Source organism: Hydra vulgaris, chromosome 03, assembly GCF_038396675.1.
Source record: "Hydra vulgaris chromosome 03, alternate assembly HydraT2T_AEP".
Lineage (NCBI taxonomy): Eukaryota > Metazoa > Cnidaria > Hydrozoa > Anthoathecata > Hydridae > Hydra > Hydra vulgaris.
Window position 1 is genome coordinate 29,877,839 of NC_088922.1, and position 22,162 is coordinate 29,900,000.

A 22,162-nucleotide genomic window follows, 5' to 3' on the forward strand; every position below is an offset into this window, starting at 1 on the left:
GACCCCTTATTTGCTAAACTTTCCATCGGGTTACATATATTCTCAAAAACCTCAATTTTGAGTCAATTTTGAAATCAATATCGTTTAACAAAAAACTTTTCATTGTCAATTTTGCTAGTTTTTTGATAAGAGAAATGCAAAATACTTGCCAAATACAACATATAAATTAGGAAATATTAAATATTTTTTAACACGCGCTTCAACACATTAACAATTTTAATCGCCATCTGTCTTGAATTATTGCCATAAACATTATTTATTGCTTTAATTAATAAAAAGCTGTCTTTTTCATACTTTGTTATGCATTGATGATCTTTAAAAAAAATTTTTTTTTTACTTTACATAGATTTTATGTTCAAAAAAGTTAATGTTTGTTATTATTACTATTATTAATACTGCGCACATCAGTTTATATTTAAAGAATGTTACTTAATTTGTAAAACCTGAGACAATATTTATTTCCTTTATTTTAACGCAACAAAGACATTCTTCTTCAATTGGCATAGTTTTACAATATCTATATTTACACCATTGTTCAGCACCAACACTTAAACGGCTTAACTTTGACGTTTTAGCAATATAAAAATTCAAATTTTCATAGCTGATACATACAAGTTTTTTTTGTCTTTTTTTAAAGAGGTTCGAATTGGTATGGAGTTGCCAGCATTTTAACCATTTAGTTATCAAAATCCAAATGCAAAATACAAAATTACCCTAATATTTATATGCAAATCCATCAAAATTTATTTCCACTAAATTGACATACTTAGTAATATTTTCTAACTATAAATTATAGAATTCAGCTGTTATCTCTAATAAATGATGTCGTTTACCGAAATTATTTATTAATTAAAAATTAAAAAATTTTGAAAATGTCAATTCAATAGGAGAACAAAAACGTCGTAACAATAAACGGCTTAGACAAAATAAAAAAAGTTTACATTATTTACATTAAAAAAAAGATTCAGAATATATAATAAGGTGATCAACGACTTTTTTATATATTTATTTTATTTAAGAGTGTAATATAAAAATCTTAATTATATTTGGTTCTCGCGCTCTCGCGAAAAAATTCTACAATGACGTCATTTACTAAAACTCTTTGAAATTAAACGCGCTTGAATAAATTATAAAGTCTGTAGGTTGCAGCGTATATTTTAAAGACTCAGAGAGAATTGCTACTGTGGAGACGGTGAGCTTCGAGTAAAACAACAAAGTTTGTTTTTGTTGGTTTACATTTATTATTTTGTTTTATTAAAAAAGATTCTGCCCAAACATTTTTTTTTGATCATTCTCTTTAAAATAAACACAACTTGTCTCGGCACTTTGGGGTCCCTTTAACTCTTTTGAAGCAGCAAAATGATTATTATTACATTTGCTGTGACCATCCCAGTAAGAAAAATTTTTATGTGCTTTCTCCCTATACAAGCCTCGGATTTAGTGGCTTATTGTTTACAAACGAAAAAATAATCTAAATTCATCTGCACTATAAATTTCATCAAGTTTATACCTGGATAAAATTGTTGGGAGATTTGTTTCCTTCCATGATGTGGTCATATCAGCTGTACAAGAGTTACCATCTTGAAAGAAACATCTGTTTTTTCCGATGATCAAACCAACCATCAGATGCTTGAAATCCGTTGATGCTAATCTTTTCAGCAAGTTCTCTCGTTTTTGTTTTTAGAAGTGATGCTATTTCCTTTAAATCTTCATAGATTCGAAATTTTCATTTTTATTTTTGATTCATGTTGGCAGAGTATTTTTTGGAATGCCATATTTCAAAGCAACCTGAGACTTTGACAATCTTAGGTTTTTGGGACATACATTTATGGAGAGCTTAAACATACATATTTTTACCACTATAAAAATCTTTATATAAATAGTTTTTAATCAAATATACTAATTTTTTTTTTCATTGTTTTTTTAACTTATGATTTGTATATCTTGATTTGTATAATATTATATTTGATTGATATAATGATATTTATATAATATATATTGATATAATATATATGATTGATATAATGATATTTGTATAATATATATTTGATTGATATAATGATTTGTATATCTTTCTTTTGTAAATTAGTTCCATTGGAGTACCGGTGGACTGGGATATAGTTTATGCAAGGTAAATACTGTTATTCATTAATTTATTTTGATTTTTTTCTAAATTCTTTGTAGTGAACCACTTTTTATTTTAATTTAAAAGTGGTTCACTACAAAGAATTTAGAAAAAAATCAAAGTTTAAAAGTTATTTAATCCAAGCTTAATTATTTTAAAATTTGAAACTTTGATATTTTCTAATGTCTACAAAGCAAATAAAACATAAAAAATTTCCGTTAGTAAAATTAGAATTCTTAACCATTGCTGATGTAACAGTTGCACCTCATAAATGACATAATTAATCAAACTATGCGCTACAACAATGTGATAAAAGAAAAAATTATTAGCGATAAAAGAAAAAATTATTAGCTTTACACTATCAACCCTCAAAAATAGAAAAAAATAGTAAGTTGGCCCAGAGGTATAAAACAGGGATAAATTTAATTTTCACCAAATTCTTTTTCTTTCATTAAGTATATGTTTTATTTTTATTTTTTTTATTTAAAAAAATAAATAAAAAGTTAAATTTGAAATGTGTTGGACCTTAGTATGAAACCCTCTAAATACTAAAAAAGCATAAAATTCTTATTTATTTAATTCTTATTATTTACACCTAATTTGTTTTTTATTTTCAAAACATTTTAAAGCATTAAATATTATTATCTTAAATAAAAACAAGTTATTTAGCAACAAAACAATTTGTTGAAGACCAGTTTTTTTTATGGCCAACATGCCCCATTGTCAGTAGGCCAATCTGCTCCTTTGTAATGTTTAGAGTACAGTAGGATCCCATTAACTCGGACTCTAAAGGGCTATATATATCTTGTCCAACTTTGCGAATGTTCAAATTAAACTAAGCTCTTGTTATGTCAGACTTTTTGAAAACATTCGACTTTTTGATAACATCGAGATTTCAAGACTTATTGATAAAGAATTGAAACACCCAATATCAAAACAGGATTGTTTTGATATTGGGTGTTTAAAAGCTACATGCTTTATCTAAATCCTTATTTAGGGAGACTCACATCAACTTAGTTTCTCCGCGCAGCGGCCTTTAACTCCGAAACACGAACCTCTGCAAGGTTCGTGTTTCGGAGTTAAAGAGTTGAGAGAGGGTTGCACCACGAATAATAACTAAAAAAAAAAATAAAAAACACAAAAAAATGAGTAGCCTCCTCGACTGTATCGGCCCCCTTCGGGCCTTGGGAGGTGAATAATCTATATATATATATATATATATATATATATATATATATATATATATATATATATATATATATGTATATATTTTTTAAACATCTTCGCTTCCAACAAGACTGCAGGCAGCCACTAATTAAAGTTGGAAATTACTGAAAGAAAAAAGATGAAGATTGTAGAGCAAGATAATGATTGACAGACGACTTAAAGGATTGCAAATTATATGATTCAGTAAAGCAAGATGGGAATTCCAAAGAACTGATGTTTGAGGAAAAAAACTAGACGAATAAGCGTTTTTGAAGCACTTAGGAACAGTCACAGAAAACGAATGACACTTAATTAAATGACGAGTAACACGAGAATGAATTTTAGTTGATGGCACAAGAGACGCTAGCTATTTAGAGCAGTGCCCATCATAGTATTTGTAGAAAAGAGAAAGAGAAGCAACATTACGACGATGTGACAATGGTTGGAGGTTGGCTGCAAGAGCAGGTCCTATGTTTACAATGCGTTTTTGCACCTTGTCTAAAAGAGAAAGGGCATCATTAGAAGAACCGCCCCAGATATGACAACAGTATTCCATACAAGGCCGGATTTGAGATTTATAGAGATAGAGAATAGAATCGAAAGTAAGAAAGTGACGAGCTCGATAAAGAGATGCAACCTTAGCAGATGCTAATTTTGCAACTGATTTGATATATGGTTTCCAAGAAAGATTGGAAGTAAGAGTTAATCCTAGAAGAAGAAGAGTAGATGACTCATCGAGTACATCGCTGTTCATAAATATAGGAAGATCTAAATTATTGTGATAACGATTGGCTGAAAAAAAATTGAGTTTTATCTGAATTAAAGTTCACCAGCCACTGTAAAACCCATGCTGTAGCAGAAGTAGGATTCTTTTCAAGCTCAAATGCCCCCTCCAAGCAATCAGAGAGTATTGGTTTCTTATCACGACAAGAATAAATGGTAGTATCATCAGCAAACAATGCCACCTTAGATGTGAGAATATCTGGAAGATGGTTAATGTAAATTAAAAAGAGTATAGGGCCAAGGATAGAACTGTGAGGAACCCCTGAAGTTACAGAATAAGAAGAAGAGTTATCAATCGAGGATAACTTTCATACTACGATTGGAAAGGAAGGATTCAATAAGTGTTTGTTAATTAAAGACTCAAAAACCTTGCTTATGATAGGAAGACGACTGATGGGACGGTAGTTAGATGAATCAAATCGCTCTCCAGAATTTTTGAAGATAGGGATAACAGATGCCGCTTTCCAGCAGGCTGGATAACAAGACTCTGATAAGCACTTGTTGAATAGTTTTGAGAGTATAGACGACAGCTCCGGAGAACACTTCTGCAAGACAATAACAGGTATGTTGTCCGGGCCACAAGCTGTAAGTGAAGAGTCTAGGCAGGAAATCACTTTAGATACAGAAGCTGGAGTGATATGAATGTCAAGCAATGGATCAACCTGTTTGTTGGCAATATCAGGTAGAATGCAACTAGTGGAATCAAGAGATGATTTTGATGAAAAGTTTTTAGCAAACAATTATGCTTTGTCTTTAGGTGAGGTGACAAAGTCTGAACCATACAAGAAAGGCGGAATTAAAGATTTGCCCTTATTATTGATATTATTAAAGATTCTCCAGAAGTCACGAGAGCCTAATTTTTGAGATGAAATGCGAGATTTCATGACCTGAGAATAGCGGGTTTTGGCGTTAGACAAAACTTTTTTACAATTGTTTCTAGCAGTAATAAACAGGCGTCTGTTTTCTGGAGAATTGTTTTGCTGATAAATATGTAAAGTAACGGTTTCGATTGGCAATCGCAGCAACACAGTGTGAGGAAAACCATGGAGGAGAGTAAGGCTTGACCTGAAATTGTCGAGAAGGAACAAAAGTTTCCATGCCAGCCTGAATCCACGAAGTTATGTAAGAAGCACATTTGTCGACAGGAAGACAAAAGATTTCTACCCAAGGGCCATCACAAAGAAAATCACGGAAAGTATCCCAGTCAGCTTTACTGTAGTTGTATACATCTCATTCTTCTTCATCACCTGATTCTCCCTATTATTGAACCAATAATAGGGGGAATCAGGTGATGAAGAAGAATGAGATGTTAGTTTTAAAGAGATTAAACTATGATCAGAAGTACCTAAGGGGGAATGTGGAGATCAGAAACAAGGATCAGAAACAAGACATAATTCGAGTAGAGAAGGTAAATGATTCGGGTTGTCAGGAAAGCAAGTTGGAAAGTTGACTATTTGAGTTAGGGATTGAGAAAGGCAAAAGTTGTGGGCTTTAATGCCTGCAGAATCACTGACACTACAGCCAACCCATTCAGAGTGGTGAGCATTAAAGTCACCGACAACAACTATATTAGCTGATGGATAAAGAGAGAGGGCTTGTTCAATATGATCAGAAATAACATCAAAAAGAGTGCAATCTTTCAAGAAGATCCAGCATTTAACATCCTAAACTGGAAACAATGTATTAAAAATACATCTGCGCCAGCCTAATGATGAAGAAGGGGTGCGAGGCTGGTCAACAGAATCTGTTTGCCCCTCAAGTCTTTGCCTAGGAGGCCTTCTACAAGACAGTAGCTGGGTGCATTTAACATCTGCCCAAGATGAGTATTTTTATCGAAACACCATCTCTAGCCTTTACTCAACCAAGAGCCCCATGGCAGGGGGTGTTTCTCGGAGTTGGCATCTCCTAGCCTTTGCCTAAAAAGGCGTATCCTGCAAGGCAGCAAGACATGAAGCAGATTGTACTTGGTTACTTGTTACCATATATATATATATATATATATATATATATATATATATATATATATATATATATATATATATATATATATATATATATATATATATATATATATATATGCATATATTCTAGTGTATAAATTTTTAATTTTTTATATAATTAATTAAGTGATATAGGAACATATGGAGAAGAGACTGCTTTAAAAACTGTGATAGATTCAATGAAAAGAACACGCGTAGGGTTAAAGGGTGAGTTGTTGATTTTAGGTTTTAATTTTATATATTTATGTTATAATTGCGTTATTTGTTTAAATAATACTACAGTTAATTCCAGATAACTCAAACCTCCAAGAGACCAAGGAGAATGGTTTGACTTAACAAATGTTTGACTAAATTTAATTCCTGTTTAGTCGAACTTTGGCTGATATAAGATATTAGTTCGAGTAAATTTAATGTATATACTTTAGCATTAAATAAAGAAAAATCAAGGAGATTTTTCCTTATTTGATTCTAAAGTATATACATTAAATTTACATCATTATACTAATGTTTCAATGAAAGAAGTTACCAATTGTATTCAAAAGGTAACATTCAAAAAAGTTTAGCAGCACAATGATTTCCTTATATTTGGTAATAAAATTGCATCTATAAGGTCTGCTAGACTCAATCTTATTACCAAATATAAGAAAGTCATTGTTTTGTTAAACTTTTTTTGCAGTCTTTTATTTAGAAGTTCATTATCTATAAAATAATTGTTTTTTAAGGGTTTTATTATGATTTTACTTTAAACAGTTTTAATATAGCATTATTTTATGTCTGATAATGATCTGATTTATTCAGGTCTAAATATAACGAAAAAATAAAAAAATATTAGGCTACAGTTATTTAGGTTTTATATGAAATGACTTCTTTTTTAAAAGAATTTTCAATAATGTCAGTATCTTTAATTCACATACAAACATTTTGAGTTATCTGAAGTTTAAAAGTTTGAGTTATCTGAAGAAATTTGCTGATAGGGGAAAAAAATTATTCCACTTAATAAAGGTTGAGTTATCAGAGACCACCAGAGAATTTTAATAGTAAATGATTAGACAGTTTCAAGGGACTAAATTAAACGGTTTGAGATAATAAAAGTTCAAGTTAACTGGTGTTCAACTGACTGGGAATTAACTGTATTATTCATTTTTTATATTATTTAGGTATTTTAGCAACTCCCACTAGTATTGGAGCAGAACGTCATTTATCATTAAATCAACAATTAAAGTATAAGTTTTATTATACAAATTTTTTTTTTATTTGTTTAAATTTGTATTGTTGACCAAGTAACTTGAAAATTACATTTCTAATTTAGATTAAAGCTGGACCTTTTTGCAAATATTGTCCATTGTAAATCAATGCCAGGTTTACCTACTAGGTTAGATTTTGTTAAATTAGCAATTAAACTATTTTCTACAAATATGTAGAAAAAATAAATTTAGCTCATTTAAAGAGTTAAAAATCTATTCTTTTGTTTTTTGTTTTCAGTGGTATCGAAATGTGAAAAAAATTTAAGTATAGGTAGCGAGAAATTTGCTTAAGCTCAAGTTAATGGTTAGTTAAAATCTTTAGAAGAAAACCTTAAAAACTTTAGGCATTGCATTGAAATAGTTGTTGTTATTTCATTAGTTGCAGTTCAATACTACAATTTTTACTTAAATTATAATGATTATGTTATTAAGGTTATGCTGTAACAACAATTTCAAATTTAATTGTTTAATAATATAATTGTTTACTAGCTGTCCAGACCCATAATATGGGTCATGGCAGGTCTGGCTTACACCTCCTGATTATTTTTTAATCATTTTCAATAGATTACAGAAAATGATAAAAAGTAATGATCTTATTAAAAATCTTTATTTACTATTTTCTCTTGTACTGCTCAAATATTATATACACATAGCACAGTGGCACATTAAAAGTTGACTCAATTGAATATTTTGGCTCTGTAATATTGAAGCAAAACATTAAAACAATAACGCCACTACAATTTCACAAGAAGAATAAATATTAACAGAGCACTAAATATTTACAGACATTATATGTTTTCTGAATAATTATCAAAGGCTAGACAGCAAAACCTAGATAAACATCAGAACACCTCTTGGCACTAAATGCTGTTACACCTCTGTTAAGTTCACGGCTTGGCTAGAAAAGTTGGTAATTTTGCTCTACACCATATTACTTTTTTTTTAATAAAGTTTAAGTTATAAAAAAATAGCTTGCAAGTATAACAATCTAGCTATACACACACTGCAAGTCACTTGCTTGGTTAGTTTTACAACCTAGCTTTACACTAATAACTTTTTAAAATCAGTTTTAACAGCAGACAAAAAAATAAAAACTAGGTTTTCAATAACAAGCTTTGTTAAATTTTTTTATAAAAAATGTTTAATGATAAAACAATAATTTTTAATAAATTATGTGGTGTAAGTATGTAAATAAAACATTGTTTTTATATCATTTATTAAATCATTCAAAAGTTATGTTATTTTGCTTATCCAACTTTTGAAATTTTATATGGAATTTTCGGAACAATATTAGTTCCTATGAAAATTATTTATTATAAAATTTTTTAAATTATATATTAGTTTTTATAAAAATCATGCAATTCATGAGTTTCTCACTAATTTGGTTGATTAATGCAATAAAATAATGTTCAAATAAATAAAAGTATAATGATAAATAAAAATATAAATAATAAATAAAAAGTACAATTAGTAACTAAAGTCATAACATACATACAACTTGTAATTGCGAGCTATGAATTTTTAAAATGAAAAATCTAAAGACTATAAATTAAGAACATTTGAAAATATAACATTACTTGTAAATGATTTTTCACCTACTATACCTTGAATGGGATGTGTATCAATTTTTAAAAACAAACTATTAAATAGTTCTTGAACATTCAACATGTAGTTGACATTGAAAAGCCAATCTGACAGGAAACTGATGACATTTCAGAACAAAAGGTAAATTAGAATCTGAGCCCACTGAATTTGAGGAACAAATATCTATTTACCACCAGAAGCCTAATGCAATTTGGGGTTATAAAGTTCTCATTGTTAATAAACTTTTTTTAAAGACTAACTTTTTTAAAGGTATTTACTTTTTTTTTTTTTTTTTTTATTTGTTATTGATAATACCACAAAGGTAGTTAAATGTTAAATAAATGCTATTAATTTGGTTTCAAATTTTTTTATATATTATATAATTAAATTTAAATTACATTTTTAAAATAGCTTGATATAAACAAATTTCTTTCTTTTTTTGACATTTGTATTAGTGATTTAAATATGTTAAATTTCTAATTGTGGCTTTGCAACTAAAAATGATTTTATATTTTTTATTATTGAGTAACAATTAAAAAAATTACATTAATTTATTTACTTTATTTATTTAAAAGTTTAGTTTTAATTTTTAATTTTATCTGAATTTTTTTCACTAGTAAATAGTGCTTATGTTTAACTTTATATTTAAATTGGCTTAGCCCTCTCTCCTTACACCTCTATCAATATTGTTGTTATTGGTGACTTTAATGCTCTTCAGACTGAATGGCTTGGCTCTAACGCAACTGACCCTGCTGGCACTAAAGCCTATAACTTCTGCATTTCTCAATCTCTTACTCAGACATTTAACTTTGTGACTCGTTTTCCTGACAACCCTAATCATTTACCGTCACTCCTTAATTTATGTCTCTGACCCTAGCTTGTGTTCTGTTTCTCCCATTTCTCCCTTAGATGGTTCTGACCATGCAATGATCTCTATAAATATTTCATCTCATACTTCTTTTTTGGATGTACTACTACCCTAAAGCTGACTAGGATTTTTTTTGTGATTTTCTTTGTGACAGTCCTTGGGTTGATGTCTTTTTTCTCTCAGCTGATATATGTGCCTCCTATGTAACCTCCTGGATTCAGGCAGGAATGGAAGCTTTTATTACTTCTCGTCGGTTCCAAAACCACATTCTACTCCATGGTGTTCACCTGCAACTGCTGTTTCTAATCATAATCATTTTCTTCACCTTTTTCAAAAGAACAACTCTTTTGAAAGAACTCTATTAAAAACAGACAGCTATTTACTATTGCAAGAAATTGATGTAAAAAAGTGCTGTCTGATGCTTAGCTCCTTCTTATTCCCAATTCACTAAATCTCACATCTTACCTCAGAAGTTAGGCTCTACAGACTTTTAGAAAATCTTCAACAGCATCATTGACAAGAGTAGGTCTAACATTCCATTTCTCATTCATTGGACTTATAACCTTTCCCAAGGATAAGGCTTTTCTTCTTATTTGACTCTTGAATCTTATAGCCATTCTCTTCCTTTCATTTCAATTAAACAGTTAACCCACTGTTAGAATTCAAATCACTCCAGTTTTTGTTGCTAAAGTCATATCTCAATTAAACTCTTCTATGACTTGTGGTCCAGACAGCATTCCTGTCACAGTCTTGAATAGTCTGCTGTAAGGAAGGTCTTTAAGTCTTTGATCAACAAATTTTTCACATCCCATCTTGAGTCAAATTACTTATTGTCAGACAATCAATAGGGTTTTTCATCCTCTCGCTCTATGGTTGACTTGCCTCTCGCGCTATGGTTGACTTGCTAATCAAGGTTCTATCCTTGGTCCCGTTTTAGTTTCTTATCTACATTAATAATCTTCCTGACAACCTTACATCTAAAGTAATTCTTTGCTGATGACTCAACTTTTTGTCAAGATAAGAGTATCTTGACAAAAAGTCTTCTCTTTTTGATTGGTTAGAACAGGCAGCTGATCTTGAATTTGATCTCACTTCTGTAGCAGATTGGGGCTCACAGTGGCTTGTATATTTTTACTCCAACAAATATAGCAATACTGAGTCCTCTTCTTTATATCTTCTTGAATTATCGTTTACTACTAACCTTTCATGGAAATCATGTATATAATCAATTGCTAAATTAGCATCCGCTAATTTTGCTTCTCTTTATTGTGCTCGCCATTTTCTTACTCCTGATTCCATTCTTTACAAATCTCTCATTCGTCCCTGTATGGAATACTGTTGTCGTATTTGGGCTGGTTCTTCTAATGATGCTCGTTCTCTTCTAGACAATGTCCAAAAATGCATTGTAAATAGAGTTGGACCCAATCTGCAAAGCTTTAGCCTCTTACCCATTCTTGTAAAGTAGCATCTTTTTCTCTTTTCTACAAATAATATAATGGTTGCTGCTCAAAGGAGTTATCATCTCTAGTTCCATCAACTAAAACTCATTCTCATTTGATTCATCATTTAGCTAAATCTTATTTGTTTACTGTCTCTGTTCGTGCATGCTCTAAAAACTTTTATTCATCTAGTTTTTTTTCCCTGCACTTCAACCCTTTAAAATCCTATCCAATCTTCATGTTTTCCTATAACCTACAACTTTCCAAGTATTCTGTCAATGTTTCCTTGCTCAATATCTCTATTCTTTTTTTTCCTAGTAACTCCCAGCTTTATAGTGGTTGCTTGCAGCCTTGTTGGGAGTAAATTAGAATTAAAAAAAAATATATATATATACTATGTTTACAATAATTAAATCCTAAATATTACAATTATAACAAAAACACAAAATAAAACTCTGATCACTACGTTTAAAACATTAAACACAGATCACAAACAGTTTTAAAAATATGGTGATCTGTGTGTGTTACATTACTACAACTACCAAATTTTTGTTTAGTAGTATTATATTAGTTGTTAAAGTTATATTTACTGGTAAATTTGTTAGTTTCTTAAGTAATTTGTCAAAACACACATACGATTTATACTAAGATTAGAGTTGGACCTATAAAATGGGTCATTGTAAGATTTTTCACACTTAATTTATATAAAAATTTATTCCTGTTAAAATCTATTTATTTATATATTATTAGTAAATAATAGAAATTAATTGACTTATTATCATTATTTTAACTATTGATAATTTGACATCTTATTGTAAACTCCTAATAATAGAAAGAGAAGGGAGGTTTGATTAGGCGTATATTAGTTTTATGACTTTATATGACATGGAGCTTATTAAAATCCTTGCACTGTTTATTAATATTTAAAAAATAAAAAGTTCATAAAACTAAAATCTTCATAAAACTAAAATCTTCTTACTTTAAGAAAAACTAAAAGAAAATTCATTATAGTTTTAAATGGGCCATGTTTTTTTGTTGTCTTTTTTTTGCTTTAACACATTTTTTTCAAAACACTTGAAGATGATTTTTCAATATTTTGAGATTACATTTTGCAATTAATAGCAGACAAGTTATTGCAAAATGTTTTTTGAAAGGATTTTTATTAATTTCTTCATAATTCTTCCAAAAATATTCATTCACTAATGTTTATCAGCATCCAAAAAAGAAACTTTGAATTTTTTTACCTTAGGGCGTTTTGAAAAATAAGCTGTGGCAATTGTAAGTAAGTACCATGTTCTCATATACATCATAGAGACCTTCTAAAACTTGCCACATTGGGATCCTTAAGTGGAAAAACACTCTTCTAGATTAAAAAGTTTTCAGAATCTTTCTAGAACCTTCCATTATCTTCCAGAACACTCTAGTACCTTCTATTATAATTCTTCAAGTTTGTTTAAAATTTCATATGAAAGTGGCAAGTTCTTCACCAGAACGTATATATTTAGTGCTCTTAAAAAAACTTTTTTTCTTTTAATACATCAAATATTGGCATATTAGAATTGAAAATAACAGAAATATTTGAAGATCTAGCAACATGACAATCAACATCGACTATATCATCAACTTTATAGCGTTAAGAAGAAAAAAATAAAAATTATTTCTTTATTGGTTTCCTCCACTTTTTTTATTCTTCATTCAAAAAACTTTTTTATTACTTTTCTCATTGGTCAGTGAATTGAATCTAATGAAAGTATATATATAGTCAAATATTTTTTTGTTAAATGAGTTTTAAGAATTAATATTTTCTATTCATTGAAAAAACTCCCATAAAAAACAATCTCATTATTGCATCAAGTACAGATATTTTATCATAATTGTTTAAACTGAACTAAAAATAGCATTAAAAAATAAAAGAACTGATCAAAGAAAAACAACATTCAAGATTTTTTTTTAAAAAGTTTTGAAAAAATTAAAAGTTATTTATTTTTTAAATCTTTGACAATAATTAAACTAAAAATTAATGTAAGAAAAAAAAAACTTTTTTGAATTGTTTCCTTTAATCTTTTTTTTTAAACATATATTACCAATAAATTTGTAAACCTCATGAATACCCTGAAAGTGCATATACATTGTTGTAATAACATAGACATTGTTTTCAATTTTTCTAGACATAAAAACGTAGACATTGTTGTAATAAGAGAACAAACTGAAGGAGAGTATACTAGCTTAGAGCATGAGGTAATAACATTTGTTATGAGTAATAAAAACTATTGTGAAAAGATGTTTTTTGTTCAGAACAAAAACTTAAACTATTTTTTAATTGGTTATTTATAAATATTTTTGGAAAACATTTTCCTTACAATACAGAAAAAAAAAATTTATGTTGATAAACTATTATTTTTAGAGTGTACCTGGAGTAATTGAGATGATAAAAGTGATAACGCGAACAAAATCAGAACGAATTGCTAAGTTTGCATTTGATTATGCTATGAAGCATAAAAGAAAGAAGGTTATTTGTGTGCATAAAGCCAATATCATGTATGTTATAATTTATAAGCTGTTTAACATTTTGCATTAGTGTAGCTAGTTATATAGTATTTTGACATCTATTAAGTAAACTTTACAGCTGGCTTATGTTGTATGTAGCAAAGTATGTTATGTACAACTTACTGTTAGGATTTTTCAAAAATATTTCAAAAAACAATTAAATTTTCAAAAAAACAACTGTTAACTGTTTTTTTGAAAATTCAATTGTTTAAGCTGTTTTTGCATCTATATTGTTTTGGTATATCACTAATAAGAATTATGAAAGTTATGAATTATAAAGAATATGAAATAAAATAGCTTTTAATCAGAACCTTTTGACTTCTTATCATAAAATTTCAAAAAAATCTAAAGTCCACAGAAATGTTGTTCATAATGTAGTGAATCATTTACTGTTGCTCACAAAGAAACAATCTTGTCTCAATTATATAAACTGGATGTAAATGTAAAGAATGCATCTTTATTTAGTTGCATTAAAATATGCCTGTTATAAAAATGAGAAAAATTTTAACAACCTCCATGGACTTGAAAAGTAATTCCAAAGCAGAAAAACCCAATTTTTCTTATTTTTCCTATGCTTGGAATTCAGTTAAAATTTCACAAATTGTTATTTTGATATTTTACAGTTCAGTGGTTCAATCATAGTAGGAATAGAATTCCATTCCATTCCATTCCACGTCAAGATCAAGCTTTATTTTATGTCTGAGGTAAGGTTTTACTTTGTTTATAAAAACACATTTAGAACCATAGAACTGTAAAAAACCTAAAACCTTCTTTTATAAAACAGAATACAAAAATAAGAAATTATTTTATATTGAAAACTCATTCAAAAAATGTTTTTTAATGCCAAACCACCCAAATTAACCTAATATGAAGTATCAAAGTCATGATAATCCATGTCTTCCTGTTTGATAACATCGTTGCTTATGATTTCCGTATCCATTCCATCATATCATTTTTGTTGACCTTACAGCTATCCAAGTAAGTTTTATCAAAACTTTTAACCATTTTTTCTTCTATTCGTTAAAGTAATTTAGTAGTTTAGCTGGTGTTGGCCTTAGTTGTTTCATTGGCTCAGTCATATCAAGAGTTAAACATAAGTCAAGAATACACGCAAGACTAGTTTTCAGAGTTGTTTTGTCATCGCTACTATAAGGATTTAAATTATAAAATAAATTCTTAACATAGCACAGTTTTAAAACAGTTTTAAATTTTCTAAACTGTATAAAATTATACAACAACTATTTCTATTTCATAGAGGGGATTAAGAAATTCTTTTTAAGGATTAAGAAAATATTCTTTTATGAATTGACTTTTAATTATGTAAACTATTTTTAATTCCTAGTCCACATACAACTGTGACAGTTTTTAAATCACATTTTCAAGTTAAATGTGCAAAACCACTTTATCTGTACAAAGTACTAGCATAGCTTCACATCTATGTAACTCAGTGGCATTTAGTCTGCAAACAACTTTTTTCAAACATTTAAAAGATGTTTGAAAAACTTTTTGAACCAAACTTTAGTTTTTTTCATGTCTAGGTCAAATCAGAATGTTTTGCATAAAAATTTTGGTAATTGTAGCCTACAAAAATACCCTTACAAGTCTACCAAGTGTGAGGCTAATCAACAAAATATTTAGTTTTGCCAAATATTTTATACAAAATTAAGTTATTCTTATACTAATTTTATGTTTTTCAGTTTCATCTAATTATATTTGAGTGTTTGAAAGTTAATACCATGTAAATTCTACAGTCCCTTTATTTTGATTAAATTCGACCCACTAACATACTAGAAAAAATGTGAACAAATTATACTGTTCTTACACAGTTAGCTCAATATGTTTTCATAAACAGTTGAAATGGGATAAAAACTAAGATTTATTTGATTCAATTTGCGATATTTAGGTGAACATATTCAAAATTCTATTTAATGTTTAAATTTCCAATTTGCTGGGTATTAAGGTATGTTGTATATGGCTTGCTGTTTAGTATTTAGTAAAATATGTTTTATTTAGCTATGTAGGTTCAGGACACATTAGGTTAAAACACCTGTTTAAACAACTTGTTAAACAGGTTTTATAGTAAGTAAATATTTCATTAAAAAATAAGTCTGATTGACAATTGATTTTTTAACTTTGAAATTAACTTTGGTTTTGTATCTTACTAAATCACATTTATTAAAATTGAGTATAAGAATATTACATAGAATACTTAATGTTTTATAATACAGGAAACTTGGAGATGGTTTATTTTTTGAATCCTGTAAACGAATATCAAAAATGTATCCAAAAATTGAGTTTGAGGGTATGATTATAGATAACACATGTATGCAGCTTGTTTCCAAACCACAGCAGTTTGATGTAATGGTTATGCCAAATTTATATGGTTCAATTGTTAATAATGTTGGAACTGGACTAGTTGGTGGAGCTGGTGTAGTGTGTGGAAAAAGTTTTGGTAGAGAGTTTGCCATGTTTGAACCAGTAATTTATTAACTTTCTTCATAAATTTTTTTGATTTATAAGTTTTTTGTTTTTTATATATATTTTGTTTTACTTATTTTGACTTTTTCTTAAAAAAATTTCTTTTAAAAACACTTTATTTTTTTAGGGTGCTAGACACACTTATGCACAAAGAGCAGGGCTAAATGTTGCTAATCCTACGGCAATGATATTTGCAGCTTGTGATATGTTGGAACATATACAGTAAATATTTTTATTTTTTATTTGAGGTAATTTATGAAGCAGTCTTTGTGTTTGTGTGTTTGTGTGTGTGTGTGTGTGTGTGTGTGTGTGTGTGTGTGTGTGTGTGTGTGTGTGTGTGTGTGTGTGTGTGTGTGTATATATATATAATGGATAATATGTATCTAAGAATGCAATTTCTTAATATATATTGGGCACTTAAATTCTTAAAATGTGGTAATAATCAACTTAAGATAAAGTTACGTTTGTAATATTTGACGTATGTAATCTTTGTGATGAATCGCCCATTCTAGTCTTTTTTTTTTTTTTTTCTGAGAACCAAGGTTTTTCTCTTGCCTTGCAGCGATTTTTTTGTTGCTCATAACCCCTCCTCCACTCCCGCCGGAGGGCAGGGGGCATTATTTATTTTAACTTATTTATAATAACATATATAATAACTCTCATTTTTGCATAAGATGTCATAACATTTATGTTCAGAGGTTGTAAAGTAGCTTTAGCTATAATTTACATTATTACTATTATTATATTGCATTTAATTTAACGGCTGTATTTTTGTAAAACCAATGAACTTGATATAATCTTCTTTTAATTAATTATTTCATTTTCTATTTTATTTACATATTTTAAACTGTTTAAAACAAGTAGAATATTTAGTTTTCTATAAATTTTTAACAGCCAAAAAATTATTTAAAACTCTAACAAAACAATCTATAAATTTGAAACAGTTATAAAAAACTATTAAAAATGATGAAAATATTATCGTGATAAAATGTTAAAACTTAACATTTTCACGAAAACCTGCACAATCACAAACAAGAATGATAATTAAATTCTTATTAAGTAAGTTTTCTTATCTAAGTAACCTTATCAAATTCCCATGATATTTCTATCTATTGCTTTTTCATTCAATGTATTTTTTAATAAAAGTTAGCGTTCACTTTTTTCATTTAATAAATTAAAGCGAAAGAAAAAAATGTGTCTAAATAATAGAATCTTTTACGATCTAATACTTTTTTTGATTTTTGATTTAAGTTTTGCCAAGTAATACGCAATATTAAACTTTTTACGGCCATTTTACGTAAACCATGCCCAATTGGAGTATTATGAATAACATGGTTAGATAATGAAACTGAACCTAATGTTGTTTGTTAATGAATTTGCGTGGCCTCTTTATGTTGCGCACTGCTTTAGTGCGATGCCAGTGAATCTTTTTTTATTGACATAGTTCCTGGTTTGATCCAGGTCATGGAAAACAATTTTGTTTGACTTATCCGTTTTTAAAATTGTTTACATAAACTGCATCATAATCTTATAACTTCATTTCCATTTAAATCATATTCTAACTCGCAATTAAAATGTTTTTCCCACTTTTTAACTGTAGATAATCTGCATCTGTGGTCCATATTTGCATCCATTTATTGCTATTAATTTAAAATTAGCAAGTGTACTAACAAACTTTAAAGTTTTTTTTTAATAACTATTTAGAGTCTATATTGCCTTCTAGTGCTAGTAAATTTACCGATATTTTAAAAAACCGGTAATTCGGTAAAAAAAAAATTATTACCGGGTTCCCGGTAATTTACCGGGTTTTTTTTCTAAAGGCTTAAATAATAGTAATCTAAACACTGAAAACAACAAAAAGCATAACAAATGAATATATTAGTAAAACAGCATCAGTTTGCAGGTCCATCCTTGTTAAAAATAAATAACAAAATAAACAATCAAAAAAAATTTTTTTATATAACAAAATATAATTAATTCATTTATTATACATTAACATTTTTGTATTTTAGCGTAACATAAACAAACATGAACATAAAGAAAACTTCATTTTTAAAATAAAAATAATTAATATAGTCAATTCTTTTCAAGGAGCATAAATTGTTTATTGAAGTAAGCTCTTAAAAAACACATTACATTTAATGTTTCGTCATTTAAACTTGTTCTGTACCTTGTGCCAATTAAACCTGCTGCAGAAAAAGCTCTTTCCGACTTTACACTGGTTGGGCGAACTGCTGAAATATACTTTTGGAGTTTGTTTAAATATTTTCCTTTAATATTTTGTTCCTTGAAATACCCAATTTTTTTCCTGACTATATTTAAAAGACCGAATGTTGTCTTCGGATCACTAATCTCTTCGTGAGCAATAGTTATCATTTTTTTTTTAATTACTAAATCAAGTTTTTCCTTCATTGACATTGCTTGACTTGATGTCGCCACTGCTGATAAAACCGTAGTTGATTCAGTTTCATACACTTGCACAACTTCAGCTTCAGTAGTTTCGGAATCGTTTTTTAAAAATTATTGAATGATTTCTACAATATTTTTTTCCATAACCAATTTACTTGTTGTATTAAACACGCCATAATTATTTTCATTATTTAAAGCTGTACGTGGTCATGGTTCATGAAGATATAAATATATATCAGAATATACGGTTCTTTTTTCACTTATTCGAAATATTAAATCTTGTTTCAATTCATTACTTAAGAAATTATTTTGGTTACTTAGTTCATCCAACATGAAACCAATTGTCAAATCTGCATCATATAGATTCATGTCCCTTGAACAGAGAGCTTCCACAGCTACGTTAACAGGTTGCAAAGCCATTATTATATTTGATACAACATAGAGATCATTTTCTTATAACTCTATATCGGATTTGATATCGATTAGAATCTTACGAACACAATTTTTAATCTCTTAAAAATTGTGTATGTTGATAATGTTAATAATGATAAAAGCAGTATGTTGATAATGTTGGAAGGAATAAATTCTTTTCAACATTATCAACATACTGCTCCACCGTGTTTTTGTGTCAAGGATTAGCGTAAGTTCTTTTTTAAATTCATCCTTAACATGTTTTTGGAGGATGTCATTTTTTGTTGGTGATCTACGGAACATGACAACAATTTTTCGAATTTTTGTTATTATTGGACCTATACTTTCATGTTGAATTGATGAATCAGTAGTTGATGTATGCTCAATAACGTCAAAAACCCCAATATCTTCCATTACATCGTCCTCTTCATCTTCACCATGTTCAAATTCAGTAATAGCCACTTCTTGATTTTCTACAGAAATATTATCTGAAATAGATCTTTTATACAGCACCTTAATAACTGATAACTGGATGCCGTGGGCTAAACAAAGTTGGTGATTTACGTCCAGTAATCTGCCTACCTTTTTCATTACGGCAGCCCCATCCGTAGTAATGGAAATTATATTTTCTATTGCAATACAAAATTCTTTAAGTGTATTTTGAAGATACATTATACATTTTTCAGCAGACATCGATCCTTTAATCCTAACCAATCCGAGATTCCAAAATACATTATCATACGAGTGGACATTCACATTCATAAACCTTCGATTTTTGAGAGATGTCCATTCATCGAAAGTCAAGCTGAATAATTCACCACGGGCTATTCTTTCTGATAATTCTGTAATGATTTGTTTTCCGATTTTGTCACCATACTGCAACACTATTTTCTTAATTGTTTTTGGAGACTTTGGCCAATCATATCCTTTGGATTTAAATAATTGCTGAAGATCGTATAATGTGCAAATCTTTTTAAATGATAAACAATCTTGTGCTGTCAGTCGTGCTAAAACAGCTGGAAATGAGTCATCAATTGTTTTAATAATGTTGAAATAATCAGAAATTTTTGATCTAGAATTTGTATCATTCGTAATGGAAGTTTTGGTATTGATATTAGAACAGCTAGCTTCTGCATCATCATGTTGAACTCTTTTTAGCAGATTAATTTTATGTTTTCTGATAAGGTGATTGTACAAACCACTTGTGCTGCGGCCAGAGCATTTTATTTTTTTTTTGCATACATTGCATATAGCTGAATCGCCAGCTTTCGTACGTAGAAAATGATTCCACAATTGATTTTGTCCGGATCCAGTAGACATCATAGATAAGGCTATTTTTTTAAAAAAAATTCAATATGTAAGTTTTGGAACACAATACAAATATATTCTATAATATAATTTTAAAGACTTTTTGTGAAATACTCAACACAATAAAAATATAGAATATTTGCTTGATTTTCAAAGTTATGTTTTGTGTTTATTTTCAATTTTTTTTTATAATACTTAATAGTTTTATCATCCAGTGCAAAAAACCAAATAATTTTAAAAAAACTCACTAACGCACTATTTAAATTAAATAAAATGTCACCTGTAACTGTAACCAGATGGGACGCGAGCACAAAATAAACTGAATGTAATTATAAATAAACTACATAAACAAATCCTAATTGTATGTAAATATTTTTCTTTTTCTATTAAAAAACGAAAATTTAAGAAAAATCAATCAAGTAGGCTGTATTTTTTTTTAAGAAATGCATATTGTAATATTGTACGAAAACAAAATTCTTTTCCATTATAAAGTTCGTAATTTTTTGCGATTTCAACTGTTTTTTTATAATATGTAAAAAAGTTAGCTTTTTTGTAGAATTTCTCTTTTTAATTAGAAAAAAATGCTACTAATAATTTATTCAGAATTTCCATAAAATTTTACCGAATTACCGGTAAATTATTTGAAAATTACCGGTAAATTTAAACATAATTTTTAACCAATTTACTGGTAAACCGGTTTACCGGTTTTGCTAGCTCTATTGCCTTCCACTACTCTTCGCAAAATAAACTTATAAAAGCATCATTAAATTTGTTCATAATGAATGAGCTAAATCGGAATAAAGCCTTTGAGAATTCGAGTTAAGAAAGTGACTTTTCAACCAATTAACTTTTATTCCTTTTTTCAATCAAAATCTTTTATTTCTTGATTCGAATAGGTATTTAATCGTTTGTTTTTTATAAATTTTTCCTTCCTTAAACAATCGGTCTTTTTCCTGCATTTGAACATTTTTGCTGATTGATTTTCAAAATCTTTTATTTTTCTTTCTTTTACTTTATGCTCCGCCTTAAAAAAAAAATTATCATTACAGAAGTCACTGCAGTTTTATACTGTAAATGAACACTAAATATTCGCGAATAGAGTATCAATCTTTTAAAATAAAAAAAGAATAATCACGAAAAAAAGAAAGATCGCGAAAAAACAAATTTTAAGAAAAAACTAATTGCGAAGGTACAAAAAGTAATCGCGATTCGCGATTGCGATACGCTTAATTCGAGCCCTGTATATATATATATATATATATATATATATATATATATATATATATATATATATATATATATATATATATATATATATATATATATATAAAAGGGTGTTTCTTATTTTGGGTTAAAATTTTTTTTTGTTTTTCAGTGGGCCACTCACTGAAATGGTTCATTTTGGTGAGAAAATAAATGTGTAAAAATTTAAAGGGGAAAAAAATTTTTTTTGCTGGGCGCTACCAGTCATTGAAATTTAAGGCATATTTTACTATATGCTCTTAGTCATTAACATAGGAAAAAATCATAAAACTGATGGAGACTGGTGATAATGACTCATTTACTTAGTACACATTTATTTACTTATTACATGCATTAAAAACATCCATATTCTGTCATTGCATTTCTACTTATTTATTAAAAGACAGCAATAAACATGCTTTTTTACTTTGTTTGTTGGTTTATTTAAGACATTAGTTACTGTACTAAGATTAATCACTCATGAGAGCTGTCTTTTTTCTGTCAGGATATTTCTGTCT

The 22,162-nt window shown here is 28.5% G+C and overlaps 1 protein-coding gene across 1 annotated transcript in view; it reads left to right on the forward strand.

Annotated features, from left to right (window-relative positions):
* LOC100203218 (isocitrate dehydrogenase [NAD] subunit beta, mitochondrial) overlaps positions 1–22,162 on the forward strand; it is a 60,454-nt gene that overhangs the window by 24,817 nt on the left and 13,475 nt on the right. The window contains exons 4-11 of the mRNA XM_065792905.1: positions 2,090–2,131; positions 6,242–6,321; positions 7,272–7,335; positions 7,424–7,486; positions 13,418–13,487; positions 13,654–13,787; positions 16,025–16,274; positions 16,402–16,496. Of these exons, the coding sequence (XP_065648977.1) occupies positions 2,090–2,131; positions 6,242–6,321; positions 7,272–7,335; positions 7,424–7,486; positions 13,418–13,487; positions 13,654–13,787; positions 16,025–16,274; positions 16,402–16,496 (798 nt within the window). The remainder of the gene's footprint in view (positions 1–2,089; positions 2,132–6,241; positions 6,322–7,271; positions 7,336–7,423; positions 7,487–13,417; positions 13,488–13,653; positions 13,788–16,024; positions 16,275–16,401; positions 16,497–22,162) is intronic.